Genomic DNA, 14948 nt, shown 5'->3' on the forward strand with positions numbered 1-14948 from the left:
ATGGAGGAAAATTATTCAGGTGAGAACTGGTGGGCTTGGTGGGGGGAGAGGGGGGAAAAACCAGAAACCAAAAAGTACAGCAGCCTGGATAACTTGGTTACTTGAAGATGAGAAAGAGAGAGCGCTAAGAGTTTTCTGATAGGATAGCCATTGCCCAACCCAGCACCCTCCAGATGTGTTGGACTACAACACCTAGCATCCACAGCCAGCAAGCCACCAATTGTATTGTCTGAGGATGATGATGATGATGATTATCCCAGGCATTTAACAGCATTTAACAACATCGCTGAGTTTGTTTGTTTTTAATGGACACCAGAAGAGCTGTTTTTATAAGGATACTGTTGTTTTTATGCTTTTTATGTTTTTAAACTTTGTATATTTGTTTTTAATGTTTACTGTTTTTAACTTTTGTAAACCGCCCAGAGAGCTTCGGCTATGGGGTGGTATGTAAATGCAATAAATAAAATAAATATTACATTTATATACCGCCCCATAGCCGAAGCTCTCTGAGCGGTTTGCAAAAGTTAAAACTGGGAACATTAAACAAATATACAAAATTTAAAACCATAAAAAGCATAAAATACAAAGAAAAACACACAATATCCATTTAAAACAACTTTTCTGGGGTCAGTTAAAAAACTCAGCATATGTTGTTAAATGCCTAGGAGAAGAGAAAAGTCTTGACCTGGCGCCAAAAAGATAATGTTGGTGCCAGGAGAGCCTTGTTGGGGAGATCATTCCATAACTGAGGGGCCACCACCGTTGTTTTTATATTTTTGATGGTTTTAAATTTTATATACTTTTTAATGTTCACTGCTTTTAACTTTTGTAAACTGCCCAGAGAGCTTTGGCTATGGGGCAGTATATAAATTTAATAAATAAATATAAATAAATAAAAATAAAAGGCCCTTTCCCTTGTTGCCGTTCTCCGAGCTTCCTTCGGAGTAGGCACCCGGAGGAGGACCTTAGATGTTGAGCATAGTGTACAGGTAGGTTCATGTTGGGAGAGGCGTTCTGTCAGGTATTGTGGTTCCAAGCCATAGGTTAAACCAGCACCTTGAATTGGGGTTGGAAACATACAGGCAGCCAATGCAAGTGGGCCAGAGTCTGTTTTATATGCTTAAAACTTCTGGTTCTGGTTATCAATCTGGCCGTTGCATTTTGCACAAGCTGCAGCTTCTGAACTGTCTTCAAAGGCAGCCCCATGTAGAGCGCATTGAAGTACTCTAATTTGGAGGTTACCAGAGCATAGACAACTAATGCTAGCTTATCCCTGTTCAGATAGGGGGCATAGCTGGACCACCAACTGAAGCTGGTAGAAGTCACTGAGGCCACCTGAGCTTCAAGTGACAGAGATGGTTCTAGGAGAACCCCCAAGCTACGAACCTGCTCCTTCAGGAGGAGTACAACCCCTTCCAGAACAGGTTGAACACCCACTATCTGGTCAGAAGAACCACCCAATAACAGCATCTCAGTCTTGTCTGGATTGAGTTTCAGTTTGTTAACCCTCATCCAGTCCATTGTCACAGCCAGGCACTGGTTCAGCACATCCACAGCCTCACCTGTTGAAGATGAAAAGGAGAAATAAAGCTGTGTGTCATCAGATGATCAGGGGTGCCAGGTTGGAGAAAGTTGTGTTAGGGAGACCTCAAAGTTAGGTGTAAGGTGATGGAAGGGGGGTTCCAAGAAATGTTGGGAGAAGGAGTCAAAAGAGGAACAGAAAGCTCAGCATGATCTCAATAATTTAAATACATAATAGTTATGTGTCTGCTTTTCTTTGCAAAACTCAACAGTTTGATCAGATACAGGAGCCTTGTCCTCCTTTTCATATGGTCACCCCACTATTACCATTTACAGATGGAGACATAAGGCTGTGAGAATAATTCTTCCATACCAAGCAAGCTACACAAAGCTTATATGGTGCCCATGTGCCTATCTTAAAAATATATTTGGATGAGGCTTTTATCACACTATTGCCCTGCCTCATTCATCGAATTTTACAGGGGATCCAAATGTTATCTTCCCCATGACTTCTCATTGCTTCTTACATTGTTTTTCTTACAGTGGAAAATTTGTCAAGTAAGTTTAAGTAAAGATGGAATAGCTGCACAACACCTTCTCCTGGTTAGTGCTAGGATCCTGTCTGTCTGACTTTCCAAGATGGATGCTAGTTTGTCATAACATTCACAGTTTTGTATTTGCTCTTGTTCTCTCTCCAGATCCCTGGGACTTTGCATCAAAAATGGAGGAGACACTGTCACTTGTGAAACAACTGCAGAATGGTATTTTGAAGCTAATCTTAATGGTTAGCAATATCAAGTAGGGGAACAATGTATAGTGTATAGAAGGTAGATAGGAACTGGGACATCTGAGTGGGGTTTTGTTCCCCAGTTTGGTACCAGAAGGGAATTTCTGACTAGTAGGAAAACCTGGGAAGCACCTTAGATGTTAATTACTATGTTTTCTTTGTAGCAAACGAAGTCTAGTTTTTTTAAATAACCCTGAGCGAGGTTCCGAATGAAGAGCTACCTTTATGTTAAAGAACTGTGTGTCTGTACAGTGCTAACATATTTCTATGCCCCCAGGGGACATAGCAAATCATCACACTACTTCATTTATCCAGTTGTTCTGGGTGGGACATGCGCATCTTTATGTATGATCCAAACAAATATAATGCCTTTAATATTCTTTAAGATATTCCGTGTAAGCTTTTGGAGAATTCATGTGTGGCTTCTGGACCCATTGTGTGTATGTGCTGTAGGGGATGAACAGAGAGGCAGGCAGAATTTGTCTAATCAAAAGCTGCAGAAGGAGGGAAAAGTGGAAGGGTTGTTGGGGACTGTGGGGAAAATATAGTGGGAGGGATGGGAAATTCAGAACAGATAAAGGAATTACTTCTTCACACAGCGAATAGCTCAACTATGGAATTCACTACAAGATGTGGTGATGGCTACCAATTTGGATGGCATTAAACGGTGGTGGTGGATAAATTCCTGGAGGAGAAGGCTATCAATGGCTACCAGCCCTGATGGCTATGTGCTGCCCCCAGGATCAGAGCCAGTAAGCCTGTGTGCACCAGTTGCTGGGGAACATGACAGTGAGGGTGATGTTGCACCGTGTCCTGCTTGTGGGTTCCTGGTTGACAGCTGGTTGGCCACTGTTTGAACAGAGTGTTGGACTAGATGGACCCTTGGTCTGTTCCAGCATGGCTCTTCTTATGTTCTAAAAGTTTTGGGGAGGAAGAAGCCAGCAGAAGTAACAAACAGCATGGGAAAAACATCAAGCATGGTATCATGATTATTGCATGTATAGACATGTAGGTGGTTTGCTCATGCTCAGGAGCTCTGGGTTGTGATACTGTCATGGGATGGATGATATACAGGAAGGATGGTACAATTTAGAAGTTTTAAGATATTAACTGTTCTATTTGTGTAGCATGAAGAATTCAGCTGAAGTTTGACTTCTTTTTGTAGTGGGAAATCTGGAGCCGAAAATTGAAGACCTAGTAAAAAGGATCAATAAATTGCAGCTAGGTAAGAGGAAAAGAAAGAGATTAGTAGTGTTCACTTCTAAGGAGAAGCTTTTGCAAAGGTAGCCAAGTCTAGACCCTGAGATGGCTCTTACACCTTAAAAAGCAGAACTTTCCCAAATGTGGCTCCCAAAGAGAAAGGAAAAAGGCATCATACCCATCTCTCCTTTGAATGAAGAAGAATTCACAAAGAACACAATCAACGTTTCTGAACGCTTCTATTTCCTCCTCTTTTTCATTGCTATTTGACTGCATGGCTCACATTATCTTCTATTCACATTAATAATTCATATTTTACTAGTAACTGTTACTTTACTTAAGTTGCATGAAATAGGATGTATTCGCATTGTCCTGGGCCCTCAGTCGTACTTTCAATCCTGTCGCAAAACAATACAACTTCCACACACTCATTGAAATTTCCCCACCCTTTCCCAACAATCATGACCCTGAGCCCAAAAGTCAGCCCAAATTAGTAGGTCTTACAATATTTGTGAAAGAAAGCATGTATAGTCAGATTTGAGGTAATGGCAGAAAGTTTAGTGATTATTCAAGAGTACTGTCATAATCTTACTTTCTGTAATTAACTCCAGTGGAGGCTGGTGGCTCATATTTCAGTGGGGGTGGTGAATCAACTCTGGGTTTCAGTCAGAACTCTGAAAGAGCTATCCAAGGTTCTGTACCCATTTTGGGGCTAAGGGTCAGCACTTTGGACAGCTCCTTTAGACTTCTCACTGGTCTGACTGAAACCCCGAGTGGATTTACAGCCCCACTGAAATCAGAGCCACTGGCCTCCACTGCTTCCCTGGCTATTTGATGAGGGTCATGGTGATACCATTTTAAAATCTCCTGTGGGCAGAGAATTGTTCTCTTTTGGATTTGCATTCTGTGTGCTTCTGGTTTTGTGCTACCCACCCTGCCCTCAGAGGAGCAATTAGGCACCATTTTCTCTGTGGTTTGGGCAAGACATGGTACCGAATTCCCTCTAGTTTGGAGTAGTAAGGATTGATTGATTATTACGTTAGAATTAAAACTGTCAGTTATGTTAGGCAGAGCCAACAATGGCAATAAGAAAGGAGAGCTTATTAGACTAAGACCAACAGTACCAGATAGAGATTTTTGTTACTAAAAGTAGCATCCAAACCTTTCTCCCATAGCATTACTGAAATGTATCCAGTCCTTGGCTTTATCTGTCTGTTAATCATTTATTCCAATTGTTCTTACTCCTATCCTAAATCCTCTATTGCATTTTTTTCCAGCCAAGAAGATATTAAGTGAAGAGCTCTCTGAGGCAAATAAGCATAGCAATACACTGCAGAGGGAACTAGAAAAATGTAGGTAATAATTTCAGCCCTATGTGACAAAAACGTCTCCAGTGTAGATATAGGGGGTGCTTACTGAAACTGCTTGATTGTTGCTTGGTAACAAATTGGCACCTGCTTGTGTTGTGTTTTTTAAAGATTCTGTTGGGATTCAGTTGAAACACGATGCACACAGATGGAACGAATGTTCTGTCCTAGGCATAAAAGTTCCTTCTTAAAAGAGCATTGATTTCAGATCTGGAAATAACTCCACTTAAAGTAAGACACAACACTGTAATAATTTATCATTTCTACACCCGGCCAGGTTTCCCTTTCCCCTCCCCTATGTGTGTGTGGGGGTAGGTGATGGGTGGGGTGGGCAGGAATCAGCACCAGGGCAAATTAAGAACGTTTATGGTCCTTTCAGGGTACTGCTGCTGAAAGTTCGATTTCCCACTCCTTGGAGACACTGTTCTACTTTGAGGCCATTGTGAAAAAAAGCTGCTGTTGCCTGCTCTGCTGATCAATATTGTGTTATCACATGTCTCCAATTTTCTCCTCTACCAGCAATATTCAATGAACAGATTCACATGTAATGACAACCCCGGTTGTTTAAGCCATGGATTGTCATGCATGAGCAGGAGTGAGCAAGTGTGCTGCTTCCAGTATGCTGCTTCCAGTGCACTCCTCACTTCCATTTTCTGTTAACAACCTCTGATGAAAACTGACTGAATAGAAATGTTAATGATTTAGTTAATGATTTAATTGCCAACACACTACATGTTCCTTTGCCCATTTTGTACTTATCTCCACACTTGATGGTTAACCCTCTGCAACTGGTGATCTTGTGGAAGCTTTGTCTAAAGTACTTCTGTATCACTTTTCTCTGAACGGGTCCCCACTGGTGTTGGAAATATATTCTGGCAGGTTGTGCGATCTATAATTTTGAAAGTTCACTTTGAAAAAAACTACATAATAACGTTACTGGTAGTCATTCTTCCAAGGCTGTGCATTGCCCAGATGTCATAAAAACACCAACTGGGCTGTCCTTCACTTACCTCCCTTGGAATACGATAAATGTAATAGTTGAGAGAGTACGTCTCCTTCTCTTGTAGTGAACGCTGAGAAGTCAACACTTGAAGAAATACGGAGTGAGAAGAAAGGTGACAGCAAGTTTTGGGGTGCTTATTTGATATTTTCAACACAATTGGTTTTAGCACACATCCAAAACATCTCCCCTTGAGGTGTCAAATTTGTCACATGTATTGTCTATTTTCTCAGGAGTAGATGTATTTTTTATCTGAGAAAATGTGAAAACCTCTCCTCAGATTGTGCATTCATTATTACTATGACTGCAGTATGCAATATGGTTGGAGAGAATTACATAGGTATCTATTGTATACTAGCTGTACCCTGCCACGTGTTGCTGTGGCTCAGTCTGGTTAAATTGAAAAGAAAGAAAAGACAAAGCGGATGTTTCTAATATGTTTAATTTCACAATGCTTGTGGATATACAATATTTTTAGTTGTTCCATTGTCTGTGTAGATATAGAGATTGTCTGGTTTGCCGACTCTAGAACACGCAACATATAATTGTCCATGTGAGAAGCAATCTGTGTCTAGATCTAAACTGCACAATTCTAAAGATTGGCCCTGAGCTTTGTTGATGGTGATTGCAAACGCCAATCGAATTGGGAATTGCAATCTCTTAAATTGAAATGGCATATCTGTTGGAATCATAGGAATGAGGACATCTTCACCTTTGAAAGGTCCTGTCAAGATTGTTCCTTCTATGACGTTGCTCAGTAATTTTTTTACTGCAAGCCGCGTGCCATTGCAAAGTTTTGTGAGAGAACATGCAAATAGGAGAGGAGGCAGAGGCAGTGGATTGGCCTACTGTTTGGTTTTAAAAAAAGGATGTTTTTACGGTGAGGAGGTTAGTGGAAACTCCTGGCAGTTACCTTTCTTCAGAACGTGTAACTGTCACAGGTGTGACATCTATATTCACTCAGCCAATTGTGAGAGAACATGCAAATAGGAGAGGAGGCAGAGGCAGTGGATTGGCCTACTGGTTGGCAATGTCACAATGATCAGCAGGACTGGTTTTGAGGAGGCCTATTTCTTCGATTTTAAGACAAACTTTTGTCCCCATATAGAACATAGTTACATAACAACGCTCGCGTATTCGAATGCAACGTTGTGTCAAAATTTCAAAGCAATCGGTGAAGAACTTTCGGAGATATAACGTCTGTTTCGAACGAACATTTACATTTTTATTTATATAGATTGTCTCTGGCAACATTAATGAAGAACAATAAATTCTCCCTCTCCTCAGTGCTCATACCATTTTATATAGGCTTTATTTAAGTTTTAAAGCATTATCTGGCTGTACATTTCTCCACTGTGCACACCTTTTGATGGAGCACTCAACCAGACATCCTCTTTTTTCTTTAAGTTTCAAAGAGCAAACACTACCCATTCTTCCTCATTGCTATCTGTTTTGTAAACTTTTGTTCCCTTTAAAATTGTTTTTATTGTCTTCAATATCTCTGTGCTTCCCTGTTGTTATTGTTATATCACACATTTATATCCTGCTCTTCAGTACAATGTATTTCCAGGGTGGCTTGCATAGTTCCCATAAAATACATGAATAAAATAAAACCAACAGTCTTTAGCCAATGGTAATACCATAGCTTGTTCTCTCTCTCTCTCTCTCTCTCTCTCTCTCTCTCTCTCTCACACACACACACACACACACACACACACACACACACACACGAAAAAAGTGACAAAGATCAGCAGTGACAAAGATCAGGCTATCCTTTGTAGCAAGGTACAGCAAGATCTTCTCCCCCTTACCATCCATGACATGATAGGATATCTCACTGGCATTGGCACAGGACTTGAGAATAATATAAAGAGTGTTGGAGAACACTTCTTAAAAATTGTACAGAGACGTCTTTAGCTCAACATAGCTTCGTATGAGGAAGAACTGATGCAGAACTTGTAGCCTCAAGAATGCCTGTTTTAGACCATCATCAGATGAGTGTTTTATAGCACACTTGTTACTGGCCACTCACGGATTTTCACGGGTCCTTTTGACGCTGCTGTCCACCTCCTGCTCCTTCTGCTTGTTTTTTCGTCACAAAAAGGACCTGGAAAATCCTATTTTTGGGACTGTAACAAAATTTGCTGCCATTTCCTACCATGTGCAGGAGAAGCAGTGCAATAAAAATGACCACTGAATGGGCCACGTGGTCATTGTTTGCTTCCTATTGTTGGATAGAAGCAAGAGGCAAAGCAACGGTAGGGAAATGTGATTTCCCCCATCTGATGATCCTCTTAGTTGAGTTATTTCTAACGTTGGATTTTCCTTTTTCAAAGCAGCAACACTGCTTTGTTTTCCGTTTCTGTTCTTTAGAAACAGAGTACTGATGTCAATTCTAAGCTAGAAATCAAATGTCCATGGCAGAAACGTTAATGCATATGAGAAACAATTGAATTGTTAAGAAGTTCTCACCCACATCTTCCTTATAGAGGCCCGGAAACTCATGCAGCTGCATTGTGAAAAGACAGAAGCGGAAATGCAGAGGTGAGCTGTGGCTTCACTGGAGTGCTTCCAGATGGAGGAGGGCTCATAGCACTACCAATCCAAAGCCATTGGGCAACTATTCCATCTTTTACTCTTTAACAGATTTGTTTTTGTAATGTGAACAAGACAGGGTAATTGCACAATCAAAGCCTTGCCTGGAAGCACCTCATGTTAAAAATGAAACATTGCTCCTTTCGTTGTATTTGTTTATTTTGTGTCTCGCATTCCTTAATATGTTGCTAAATTTTCAGGAATCCCTAGAAAATGCAATCAGAAACTATTGACAAATACTTTGGGAGGAAATAATATTAAGCACTGAAGAGTTTGCGTGCAGAGGAAAGAGGTATAATTGTAAAATTAAAATCACAGTTGTAACCAAAAGGATCCATTAACTCAGGATTTGTTATGCCAATACTACCTTTCTAAACACTTTATTTGTTAGGTAAAAACATACATTTGTTACATTATGCCATCCATCCATTAGCTATATTTGAAAGGCAACAGGATGAGTCAGAAGCAGCCTGGTCCCATACCGTGCACTGTGAACAGGCACTTATAACTGAGCCAAACATTTGGAATGACCTAGGAAAGGCAAGGAGAGGAAGGTGTAAGCAAATAAGATTGATTCTATTCCAGGCTCTGGAAGAAAACAGGTTCTAAAGTTTTTAGAACAAGGGAAGCTGATTGTTCTTTCCCTTGGCTTTTGGAGGGGAGTCATGTCTACTGGTTAGAGTATATGGCTACTGGTTGATTTTGGGGGTGGGCGGGCTGATTAATGGGGTGTTCAAAGGAGCTCTTTTCCAAACTGAGTATGTGTCTTACACTTTTCCTTCTGTCTAGGAGCTTTCAGGGAGTCATGCCATCCTGGCAGTTTTCTTTTGTACAACTTCTGTTTCCAGCCTAACTAGCAAAGTAACAACTCGTAAGAGATCTGAGTACAGTTATCTACTGTACCTGAAAACAACATAGTGTAGAACCACTGTATTAACTCTGCTTCTAGCAAATTATGGAAAAATAGTGCTTCAGCAATGTCAAAGGGCAATAAAATAGAAGCAAAATGGCTCTCATTGCTAGTGTCTTGTTTATCAGGCAGCAGAAACTGAACTTGGAATGTAAGCAGCGAATTCAGGAACTCCCAGCCAAGATCCACGAGGAGAAACAAAAGCAAAGTGTGCAGAGGTATTTCCTAGAACCATGTCACAAGACCCTGTGTTGCACCACTTTCTAATTTCAATTAATCACTGCATGTCTTGTTTTATCAAGAATGCCATAACATTTAGTTTCATCAAATTATAATGCAGCCTATCCACCCTCACTCCTCCAGCAAATCTCCACCTGCAGAATATAGGGCATTTTTCATAATGCAATTATATAAATTTGTGGTCTGGTCGAATTTACAATACTCAGATCTTTCAAACTGATTGCTGGTAGATTTAGGACTTACAAAAGAAAAATACTACTTCATACAACTCATGCTTACTGTAGGAAATTCATTACCACAAGAGGTACCAATGACCCCTAGTTTAAATAGGTATTAAGACCATCTAGATAAATTGATTCAGGATGGTCTAGCAATTACTAATTTCCATTTTGCCCTGCTTATGAGCTTCCCTGGGACATTTGGATAGCTCCTGCTGAATACTGAGTGCAGTGGAGGCAGTTCCTTGCACTGGGAATATGCTGGTATCTGCCTTGCAACAATTTTACTCTGCCCTATCCCTGCCCTGAGTTCATTTTTTTTTTTTTTTTGCTTTCAGACTGGAATTTGAGCAGCTACTTGATGAACTGATGGAGAAGCACAAGAGTCTCTGGGAGCTTTATGTAAGGACCAGGTCCTTTCCTTTAATGTGAATGCTAGTATTCTTGCAGTATGGCTAACCTTTGAAAATGTTCGTTTGCATGTGATGGACATGTGAATACAGCAGAAAGAATGCTGCGAGTTCTTGAGTTCTGTCCCCAGCTTTAGAAACAAACTAAATAAACCAAAAACATTTGAGAGTAACTGGAAACAGAAGCTGCTGGTTTTTATGCCTTGATCCAGAAGTGTGATAGAATCTAGAAGTACTGAGTAGCAAGGATGGAAGCTAGAGGAGAGCTCCTTGATTTTCTTCTGATGGACATAATGTAGGAATGAGAAGATGCTGTGTCAGGAGAAGTAAAATGTGCTGTATGGGATGTGATGGACATGGGAAGGAATGTTGTTATTTGTTCACAGACTGGTTTCTGTCTGTGAAACTTTGGGCACTCTACTGGGCCTGATCTGTGCCTCAGCCTTGCCTTGCACCAGACACCATTCGTGTGACCACCTGTCTTGTCAGGAGCTCTCCCTGTGATGTAGCAAGGGATGGACCTTGGGGCCAAAGTCCAGGGCCCTGCAGCCCAGGGGACGGCCATATGACCACCCAGAGAGTGGCAAGTGATGAGGGCATCAGTATAGCAGAAGCAAACTCCATCTATTCTTGTTGTCATAATGATACCATGTTTTAAGTGACTTAACATGTAAAACTGAACACAGTATTTTTTTTTAATCAGAGATGGCTAACATTTTAATATATAAGGAATGTAGAAGCATGGAATGGTGGTTGCATGTGTGTGTTTTTGCGGATTCCAACCTTCACAGGTTTCTGTTTCCCTGTCATATTTTCCTGCTTAAAATATCCCTCCCACAAAGCTGGTATTTGCCATATGGAACAAACCTGCAAGTACTCATATCATATACCTATAAGTTTTTGCCTTGTGAAGCTTTGTGTGTGTGTGTAAAAGTAATTTTAAGCAGGGAAATTTAATTGCTAAGAGAAAAGGTTAAAGCCCCTCTCCTGGTGATCTGGTCCCTCCCCCGGGCAGCTTTTATTAGGACTTTAAGAAAAGTACTGGAAATCTTATTCACATCATGTCTACTTTGGTCTTCAGTGGCAACGTGATTCATAGTTCTTGCTCCTCTCCATTTGTTGTCTTTTTAGGCCAAGGAGAAGCCAGTGGCTGAAATGAAAGAGAGTAAGGAGCGTTTGCTAGTTGAAGGTGAGACTGCAGTATTTTGGATATCTTAGGTCATCAATACGTATAAAGATTATTCCAAATGATAATTTTTAACACTATCATCGTGCAGTTGTAACTTACTTGTCATGTGGGATCCAAGCACCTTTCTTCTAGGCTGTTGTGGAATATTACATTTTCTTAGTACTTAAACATTATTTTCTTGCTGCTGGAAAAATCTCATTCCCAACCCAAGACCATTGCTTTTATTCATGCAGTGTGGAATGTGCTTATTGCTTCCAAATAAAAAAAGAAAGGAAAGAAAGCAGCAAGCACTGGCAAGATTGCCACCTCCCTCTACATCAGTGCCCTTTTGTTGTTTTGAAAAATTACAACTTTGAATGCAATAGCTCCCTGTCCCTGGTGCTGAAGCACATTTCCCCGTTTTTAAAAAAGCAGAAAGTGTAAGTATAGGTATTGGGGTTGAATATTTACCTTGGATAAGGCACAAGTTCAAGGTGGATCTCTCCACCTCAGAGATATTAATCGCCTCAGATTCTAGGGCGACCCACAGACCCAAAGCAGTCTGAGGTGACTGCTGGCTCCAAAGCTTCAGAATCGCCACAGAGGAGGGTATGCATATATATTTTTTCTGGACAATTCAATATATTTTGAACCTCCCTCAAGCTCTCCATAAATTGAAAATGTTAGGCATGGAGTATGGAGTGAAACGGGAATGGGGAATAGTTTTGTGACTGACAGATCTGGTTTCCAGTCAGGGAATAACTTTACCAAGGCTCTCCTTTTACTTTCAACCACAGTGCTTTCAGGAGGGATGTAGAATAATATACCAGGAGAAGCTGTTTCAGTGACTCTTCTGCTCTTTGTGATGGTTTGGGAGCAGTGTAACCAGAGCTACCAGGGAGAAGGTGTCCCGCTGCTGACTGTTCAGTGGATGACTGACATCAAATTCCCTGACCCACTGGTTCCCTGTGGTTTGCCCAGCCTCTCAAGCACCACATACGTAAAGTTCCATGGAGTCCCCCACATCCTGGATCAAATTCCATCCTCTATAGTTTCTCTGCACTTTCTGCCTGAGGCAGAAAAGTCTCCTTTACCTTGATGTGTCTTAAAATACTCTTTTTTTTTGGTAACATTCCTTCAGAAAAACTGATCCAGGAGAAACTGACCCATGTTCAAGATGAATTAGATTTGCTGAGCAAGTCTGCCTTAAGTGAGGAGAGGAAATTCCTGAAGAGCCAGCAAGCTGCAGTTGCCCTGTGAGTGTAGAGCCACCTTAACTCTGTTCAGAGTTAGACCCTATCTAAATATCTGTGCTACTTCTATAAAGTATCTTGCAAAATGATCAATTTGCAAATTACCTTTTTTTTAACCAACAAAGACGTGTACATTAGGCAACCTTGTACATTAGGCTCTTTTTAAAACAAGTATAATCTTTCTAACAGTAGGGTAACTAATCATGAAAACCTTGAGCAAAGTAACATGAGAAGCCACTAGAAAAGCCTTCCCTAGGGTGCCCTCTAGATGCTATGGGCTTCAACCCCCATTAGTCCTAGCCAGCATGGAGGGCACCTGGTTGGGGAAGATTGCAGTAGAATATCTAGGGTGTCACACACTGTGACCCATCCCATAGGAGACTGCTAGGATATATATGTATGTACCACACACACATACTGCCAAGAAAGCAAGTAGTACTCTATCAAATTTGGCTTTAAAAACTTGTCATTACCCCTTTTATCTTCAGGGAGCTATTTCAAGAGGAAAACAAGAAAGCAAAAGAATATCTGGAAGCAGCCTCCAAATGCAATTCTGATTTGCAGCAGAGGTGCAGCAGGTGAGCTGAAAGGTGTGACTATGCTCAGTATGAGCGAGTTGGGGATTCAGTTCTCTGGGACATACTGCAGACCTCTCGAGGATGAGAGGTTCTAGGCTAGGGGCCTGGGATCTAGGGAAAGCTAGCTGAATTTTATATCCTTGGAATATGGCGCTTTGATGTTATTCTTGATAATGGATTCCTCTGTAAAATGAGACAACAACTTCTAGACTTGTTATTTCATTAGTTTTAAATATTTGGTATCCAATAGGATTTGGGCAAAACTTAATGTTGGTTGATACTATAAATTTTATCTAATATGATTCTTCATATTCCTTGTTCTTTTTTATGTCTGCACATATGTTGTGGGTTGCTTCTGACACAATATTTTGTTGCTTCCACCTGTGGAAAGTGATAGTTGTAACTATACCACTTTGAATCATTATGCCTATAACTCAATGTACCTAATCCCTTCCACATACTTCTCAGAATGAGGACAAAACCTTTTGGCCATTGCCTGTAGCTCAGCCTCCTGCTACCTGATGCCCTCCAGATGTTTATCATAGAATCATAGAATAGCAGAGTTGGAAGGGGCCTACAAGGCCATCGAGTCCAACCCCCTGCTCAATGCAGGAATCCACCCTAAAGCATACCTGACAGATGGTTGTCCAGCTGCCTCTTGAATGCCTCTAGTGTGGGAGAGCCCACAACCTCCCTAGGTAGCTGATTCCATTGTCGCACTGCTCTAACAGTCAGGAAGTTTTTCCTGATGTCCAGCCGGAATCTGGCTTCCTTTAACTTGAGCCCGTTATTCCGTGTCCTGCACTCTGGGAGGATCGAGAAGAGATCCTGGCCCTCCTCTGTGTGACAACCTTTTAAGTATTTGAAGACTGCTATCATGTCTCCCCTTAATCTTCTCTTCTCCAGGCTAAACATGCCCAGTTCTTTCAGTCTCTCTTCATAGGGCTTTGTTTCTAGACCTCTGATCATCCTGGTTGCCCTCTTCTGAACACGCTCCAGCTTGTCTGCGTCCTTCTTGAATTGTGGAGCCCAGAACTGGACGCAATACTCTAGATGAGGCCTAACCAGGGCCGAATAGAGAGGAACCAGTACCTCACGTGATTTGGAAGCTATACTTCTATTAATGCAGCCCAAAATAGCATTTGCCTTTCTTGCAGCCATATCGCACTGTTGGCTCATATTCAGCTTGTGATCTACAACAATTCCAAGATCTTTCTCGTTTGTAGTATTGCTGAGCCAAGTGTCCCCCATCTTGTAACTGTGCATTTGGTTTCTATTCCCTAAATGTAGAACTTGGCATTTATCCCTATTAAATTTCATTCTGTTGTTTTCAGCCCAGCACTCCAGCCTATCAAGATCACTTTGAAGTTTGTTTCTGTCTTCCAGGGTATTAGCTATCCCACCCAATTTTGTGTCATCTGCAAATTTGATCAGCGTTCCCTGCACCTCCTCGTCCAAATCATTAATAAAAATGTTGAAGAGCACTGGGCCCAGGACTGAGCCCTGCGGCACCCCACTCGTTGCCTCTCCCCAGTTTGAGAAGGTTCCATTGATAAATACTCTTTGAGTCCGATTCTGTAGCCAACTGTGGATCCATCTAATAGTTGTTCCATCTAGCCCACTTTTAGCTAGTTTGTTAATCAGAATGTCATGTGGTACTTTGTCAAAAGCTTTGCTGAAGTCAAGATATATGACGTCCAC

The 14948-nt window shown here is 41.2% G+C and overlaps 1 protein-coding gene across 1 annotated transcript; it reads left to right on the forward strand.

Annotated features, from left to right (window-relative positions):
• On the forward strand, positions 1-13251 carry LOC134393945 (synaptonemal complex central element protein 1-like). The gene is made up of 11 exons (XM_063118971.1): positions 1-19; positions 2220-2282; positions 3474-3533; positions 4786-4860; positions 5943-5990; positions 8365-8419; positions 9509-9598; positions 10177-10240; positions 11380-11437; positions 12558-12672; positions 13158-13251. Exons 1-11 carry the CDS (start codon positions 1-3, stop codon positions 13249-13251), a joined length of 741 nt encoding a protein of 246 aa, XP_062975041.1.
• Positions 13252-14948: the final 1697 nt, after the last annotated feature.

This window comes from Elgaria multicarinata, chromosome 3 (genome assembly GCF_023053635.1).
Source record: "Elgaria multicarinata webbii isolate HBS135686 ecotype San Diego chromosome 3, rElgMul1.1.pri, whole genome shotgun sequence".
In the NCBI taxonomy this organism is placed as follows: Eukaryota; Metazoa; Chordata; class Lepidosauria; order Squamata; family Anguidae; genus Elgaria; species Elgaria multicarinata.